Source organism: Verticillium alfalfae, genomic scaffold (genome assembly GCF_000150825.1).
Source record: "Verticillium alfalfae VaMs.102 supercont1.1 genomic scaffold, whole genome shotgun sequence".
NCBI classification, from domain to species: Eukaryota; Fungi; Ascomycota; class Sordariomycetes; order Glomerellales; family Plectosphaerellaceae; genus Verticillium; species Verticillium alfalfae.
The window spans coordinates 4,527,194-4,533,300 of NW_003315038.1; the positions used below are offsets into that span (position 1 = coordinate 4,527,194).

Genomic DNA, 6,107 nt, shown 5'->3' on the forward strand with positions numbered 1-6,107 from the left:
GATTCGGATGCTCGTAGTCTACAAACCACATGTTGGAATCGTCCAGAAGTCGTTCTTCCAGAATTGAACGTTTATCTTCCGCCCCGTCCGGTCTGGGCTCGTTATACACGCGAAGTGTGAAGCCAGTATGCTGACCATCGACTGTTCGGAGCCTCTTCCCAAGAAGTGGCAGAGACTGGTGGCCGTAGACACCCTGAGAAAACTCAACGTTCGATGTGAAACCGCAAATCCCTTCGAGTGGAGTCACGGTGCGGTATCCCCTAAGTGATGCGCTGCCGCCACCGCAATATGTAGCGATGTTGGCATTGGGTCCAATCACGGCAATGCGCTTTGCTGGGTTCAGGGGCAGGATGTTTCTCTCGTTCTTCAGCAAAACGATGGACTTTGCTGCCGCCTCGCGAAGCAGCTGCACGTGCTCGGGAGTATTTGCCTCGCTTTCGGGGGCATTCGTAGGAATGGTGGTGTTTTCGACAGCGTGTTTGATCAACTTGAGAATATTTCGTACGCGTTCATCGAGGTCTCGACGCTTCACCTTGTTTGCCGTAACAGCGTGGACGAGAGCCTCTTCACGCCAGCGGCTCGGGCCCGGCATCTCGAGGTCTTGCCCTGCTGTGACTGCGGAGGATGTGCTATAGGTTCCGTACCAGTCGCTCATGATGAGACCATCCCACTTCCACTCATCGCGGAGGATATCTTGGAGCAGGCGGCGGTTCTCAGGCGCGTGGCTGCCGTTGATCTTGTTATATGCCGTCATGATCGCTCTTGGCTTTGCCATTTCAATGGCGATCATGAATGGGAGAAGGTATACCTCGCGTAAAGCCCGCTCTGTCACCTGGACATCAACTGCCATCCTTTCGCTTTCCATGTCGTTGCAAACAAAGTGCTTCAGCGTCGCCGATACGCCAGAGGCCTGGACACCGCGGACGTAGTGCCCTGCTATGATGCCGGAAAGCACGGGGTCTTCGGAGAAAGACTCGAAACCTCTGCCACCAAGGGGCCCTCGTTGGATGTTGACTGTCGGGCCAAGCAGAACGTGGGCTCCCTTGGCATGCGCCTCCTCAGCAAGCAGGTGGCCTACACGCTCCACCAGGTCTATGTCAAAAGTTGCGCCCAGGGCAGTACCGCATGGCAGACATGCCGAGGGGGTGCTGTCGAAGAAATGGGTTCCACGGACGCCATTGGGACCATCGGATAGACGTATCGAGGGTATAGAGAGACGATCGATCGCTGTTGTGTGCCACCAACCCGTGCCTGTTATGCCGAAGTTAGCGAGCTGCGTGGCATCAGGCCGTACGACACTTTGCAGGCATATTTACCAGCAGTCAGCTGCACTTTCTCCTCCAAAGTGAGCTGCTCAATTAGTCTTTCAACGTCCATGATGCGGGCCATTGGGAATCAGGGCAGACGGTAGTTTGGTAAATGGAGAGAAACCCAGCATCTGCAACTTGGACAGATCATCCTTGAGGTCGTGCGCGTCGTCCCGAAGGAGAACTTATATGCCGCCTGCCGGTCGATCAACTCATGTACGTCATGTTACAGCAAGAAGACTAGAGGTGGATAATCGTAGGAGAATACCATGGCTTACGTCTGATCTTCGTGTCAAGGCGGCGATATCGCGCGTGGAGTGTCGACGGCGGAGAATTCGAGTCAGGGGTCAAATACTTGCCAACCGAGTTGCTTGCCCAATTCTCCGACTCGGCATTTCTGCGCTGAATTTCTGATAACGACTTGACGAGATGCCTGTCACTTCTCCGCAATGTCTAATCCATCAGACAGCTCCGCCTTGAACAACGACATTATTGATCCGTTGGAATCCCATTAGAGTGGTCCTCGTCCGTAAGAATACTCTCCGCCATTGCCTGCCATGTGGTGATTCTCCGCTTCGATAACTCTGACTTCCCTGGAAGCCCCGCTCCCCAGACCGCCGGCTGGCTGGACCCCCTTGCCCCCCCCGGACAGCCCCAACATGCGTCTCCATGGGGAACGACTCATTCTTGGTAAGGGGGAATATCGAAATCGTGGAGCAGGCTTCGTGGCTGGAAAGAGTCCTGAGCGCAAGGAAACTTGTGCACACCATCACCGGGCTTGGATTGCAAAGCCAAGGATTAGTATCTACATAAATCCGCCCTCCATCCCCCCTGAAACTGAACATGCATCTTGTTGCTACCATTATCGCTTTTTGACAAGAATTACCTCTCACCTTCGGCTACTTCCACTCATAATTAAGCTATTCAACCTCTGCCCAGTCACCATGACTGCCCATACCGTTGAACTGGCAAATGTGCCCAAGAACGACAAACCTTGGTGGAAACAAAGGCATCTGATCAGGCTCAATTGGCACATCATCTCCCTTGTCATGTTCTGTAAGACATTGTTGCTCACTAACACTTAGACTTGATGAATTCAGCTGACACTTTCTGAACAGCCTCTGCCAACGGATACGATGGCTCGGTCATGAGCGGCATCCTGGCCCTTGATACCTGGAACAGTTTCATGAACTTCCCTCGCGGCACATACTTGGGGTGGATAACTGCCATTTACTGGCCTCGGCAACCGCGTTGCCTTTCCTGTGGCCGCTTGGGTGTCCAACCGCTGGGGTCGCAAACTCGGCATCTACTTTGGCTACTTCTTCCTCATCATCGGAGTTGGTCTGCAGGCGGGAGCCCCGAACGAGAAAACCTTTACCCTCTCGCGACTCGTCATCGGCCTCGCCTCGGGCTGGCTTGGCAACTCGTCACCACTGCTTGTCAACGAGATTGCTCACCCCAAGCAGCGGTCCATCGCCAATGCCTTGTACATGTGCGGTTGGTATGTCGGCGGCACCATCTGCGGCTGGGTCACCTTGCCTGCCGCAACATCCCCAGCGATTGGTCGTGGCGTATTCCTGTTCTCCTGCAGGCCCTGATTCCTCTGCTCGCTCTACCTGGCTTCCTGATGTCGCCCGAGAGCCCTCGCTGGCTCATTAGTGTTGGACGTGTCGATGAAGCGGCCGATCTGCTCGCAAAACACCACGCTGGTGGCAACAGGGACGACCCGCTCGTCGTATACCAACTAAGCGAGATTGAAACGACTATTACGGCCGAGAAGGAGGCTTCCTCCAGCGCATCGTATGCGGACATGGTCAAGACGCCCGGGAATAGGCACCGCCTATTCATCTCCGTTACGCTGGGTTTCTTCGCGCAGTGGGCTGGCAATGGCGTCGTGTCGTACTATCTGCCCCTTGTGCTTGACTCGGTAGGCGTTAAGACGGTCACCGAGCAGACCCTGATCTCGGCGTGTCTCAATGTCTGGAATCTCGGCTGGGCTGTCGCCGCCGCTATGAACGTTGATCGCCTGGGCCGCCGCTTCCTGTTCATGAGCTCCGGGGTCACCATGCTGACGAGTTTCATCATCGTCACAGGCCTCAGCGGTGCATTTGCGAGCTCCGCATCTTCGTCCGTCGGCATGGCTGTCATTCCGTTCCTGTTCTTGTTCTTCGCCGGTTACGACATTGCCCTGTAAGTCATCGCCTGCAGCCTCTTTCAAATAGAACATTGCCTGACGTTGTGTGATTCTTCTAGAACCCCTTTCCTCACGGCGTATCCATGCGAGATTTGGCAGTTCAGCCTGCGCTCGCGCGGCCTCACCGTGGCTTGGTGCACAACTGTGGCGTCCATTTTCCTCAACACGTTCGTCAATGCGATCGCCCTGGATGCTATTGGCTGGAAGTACTACTTTGTCTTCATCGTCGTGCTATCGCTCATGATCATCACCGTCTTCTTCGGGTACCCTGAGACGCGAGGATACACTCTCGAGCAGATGGCCATAGTCTTTGATGGGGTTGATGCGCCAGTCAACTCCTCGAATCTGATGGAAAAGAACGCTGCGGTAAGCCACGTTGCCGATGCGGACCAACAAGGCTCCGCCAAGCACAGTAAGGTGTAATGGTGGTGGTGAGTCAAAGTGGCCACAGTCGCCCCTATGGCTATTTTGGTAGCTCTAAAGGTCGATGGGCATTCTCAGTATTCTCAGTGGGTTGTGTGGGAGCTGGAATAGTTGCACTATTGCAAGACTGTTTCTCTGTTGCTTCCGTTCCAGTGCCTCCTTGATCGGTAGCTTGCTGCATGCTTGAGCTTTTACCAGAGCTTGATGTCTCTCCCCATCGCTCCGACACCCAGTGCAAGTCTCTCTCGTGCCAGTCTGGCATGTACAACCACCTTTCCAGGTCGGAACTCCATCCCCTGTTCGGGAGGTAGGACTCGAGCATGTAATAATTGTCCCTATGGAACGGAAAGTCCATCGTTGGCGGCCCGCTGCGCTGCAGGAACTCGTCCGTGCCGGACATTTCGTCCTCCTTCGCCATTCTGAACCGCCGCCGCCGGTTGCCCTGGTTGGCAGCGTGGCGGCGGATAGATCTTGTTGTAGAGTTGAGGTGTACTTCCAGCACACGGGCGTACCACAGAGGTGAGATCAAGGCTCTCTGAACGATTTTGGCGTTCTCGGCGACGAGATCCTCGTTCCAGACGGGGAACTTGCCGCGGGGGATCATGGGGATGGGCGTGCCCGAGTCAAGGTTCGGCTGCCAGTGCGCAAAGTCGACCACCAAACAGAGAGAGTTCCAGCGCAGGATGCAGGTGAGACACGTGCAGATGCACGTTGGGTCGGCGGGCAGAACGTGCTGGAACTTTTTGTGGATGCCCATGCCGCCTTGACGTTCGGGGTGAAGCAGTGCTGGGTGGATGGAAGGATCAATGTCCTTCATCAGGGCTGGCAGCCTGAGACATGGCTCAAGACAAGCATATCGGCGGGCGATGACTTCCTTGACAAAGACAGATTCCCAGGTACGCAGGTATTCACGCATGGATGTGCAGGTCTGCTGTAGACGAAGGAGATCGCTGGGCCGAAGGTTTGCGAAGATGCTCAGGAGGAGTTCGTCCGGGAGCGGGAAGAGGCCAGTACCGATGCTTTTTGGTGGGCGTTTGCTGGCCTTTTTCTCAAGCCTCTTTCGCTGTCTCTCAGTCCGTTTCGACCGGATCGTGAGGTTGCCGTCGGCGGCGACTCGTTCTGAGCTAATCACAGGAGGCGGCGGACCAGGGACCATATGAAACTCGTGGGCAGAGTCCGATCCCTCACCGTCGAGTGTCATGTCGTCCAGATCTTGCGATAAGTCACCATTTGTGAGTACCGTGGACCCATGCTCCGATGCTGAATGGCCAGGATGAGAGGCGGTCTCTTCTGTCGCCGGTACTGAGATTGTGGCCGGGAGTTCCGGAGCCAACATATCTACAAGAGCGAATGAAGTAGATGCCTCTTTCGTCATATTAACTGCCTTGAAGTCGGATCAGAGGGCAGCCAAAGCGGGTTGACGAAACGACAAAACGACGCGAGGTATGAAGCTGGGCTCTTGAGGTTCAATTGCCACCGCATTCCATCATCGAATTGGTTCGAGAATGGTGGGGTCGATTCCGCCAATCATTCTCTGCTATTCCGGCAGCTGGTCCCAGCTTCAACCAAGATCGACGACAGCTGGCAGCAGCCATGAGGAGATGAAGGCAAGGTATCAAGACTCCAACAACTTCACTCGTCTCTCACGCAGAAAGCATCATATGGCTGGCTGCGTGCGGAATATAACGTTGCGCAATGGATCGTTCTGTGCTCAAATATTCTGCAATCCCCTCATCATCTTTTAGTTTCCTCAGCCATGATCTATCGTCATTCAAGGCAGAGAGGCTGCCAGCAAGTCCTGGCCACCACGAAAGTTCGCTGAGGTATTCTTGTCTGATCAAAACCCAGGAAACCGCAAGAAGCTCCCAATCTTCACATCGCAAGGGTCACGCCCAAAGAAAAGATCGTAAACAAGCCCACTGCTGCCTGGGCCCATGTGCTCCGTCTCGATCGCCATGCGCGCCGTTTGCGCCTGACAGCGATAACTCCCAAATCTGTACTCAACGATTCCAACATCCTCAGTGCGATACACATCAATGACACCGTCAACCTGATACTGGAATTTTGCGTCGAAATACCGTGTTAGCTCACGGCCATTCACAAAACTCGGATGCCCTTCAATGATGAGCACACGGCTCCGATCCCCAGCGTGCGGCTGCGCGCCGACTTGGATGCGATTTCGC

At 54.9% G+C, this 6,107-nt stretch overlaps 3 protein-coding genes across 3 annotated transcripts in view; 1 reads left to right on the top strand and 2 right to left on the bottom strand.

Annotated features, from left to right (window-relative positions):
- Nucleotides 1-1,389, bottom strand: part of VDBG_01380 (beta-glucosidase) — a gene marked incomplete at both ends in the record, with an annotated part of 5,312 nt that extends 3,923 nt beyond the window's left edge. The window contains 2 exons of the mRNA XM_003009651.1: nucleotides 27-1,251; nucleotides 1,317-1,389. Of these exons, the coding sequence (XP_003009697.1) occupies nucleotides 27-1,251; nucleotides 1,317-1,389 (1,298 nt within the window). The remainder of the gene's footprint in view (nucleotides 1-26; nucleotides 1,252-1,316) is intronic.
- An 862-nt stretch (nucleotides 1,390-2,251) lies between these two features.
- VDBG_01381 (sugar transporter) lies at nucleotides 2,252-3,924 on the top strand (the record flags this gene model as incomplete). The annotated part of the gene is made up of 5 exons (XM_003009652.1): nucleotides 2,252-2,363; nucleotides 2,426-2,488; nucleotides 2,646-2,808; nucleotides 2,865-3,497; nucleotides 3,561-3,924. 5 exons carry the CDS (start codon nucleotides 2,252-2,254, stop codon nucleotides 3,922-3,924), a joined length of 1,335 nt encoding a protein of 444 aa, XP_003009698.1.
- A 40-nt stretch (nucleotides 3,925-3,964) lies between these two features.
- VDBG_01382 (conserved hypothetical protein) lies at nucleotides 3,965-5,299 on the bottom strand (the record flags this gene model as incomplete). The annotated part of the gene is made up of 1 exon (XM_003009653.1): nucleotides 3,965-5,299. The coding sequence occupies one exon, from the start codon at nucleotides 5,297-5,299 to the stop codon at nucleotides 3,965-3,967; it is 1,335 nt and encodes a 444-aa protein (XP_003009699.1).
- Nucleotides 5,300-6,107: the final 808 nt, after the last annotated feature.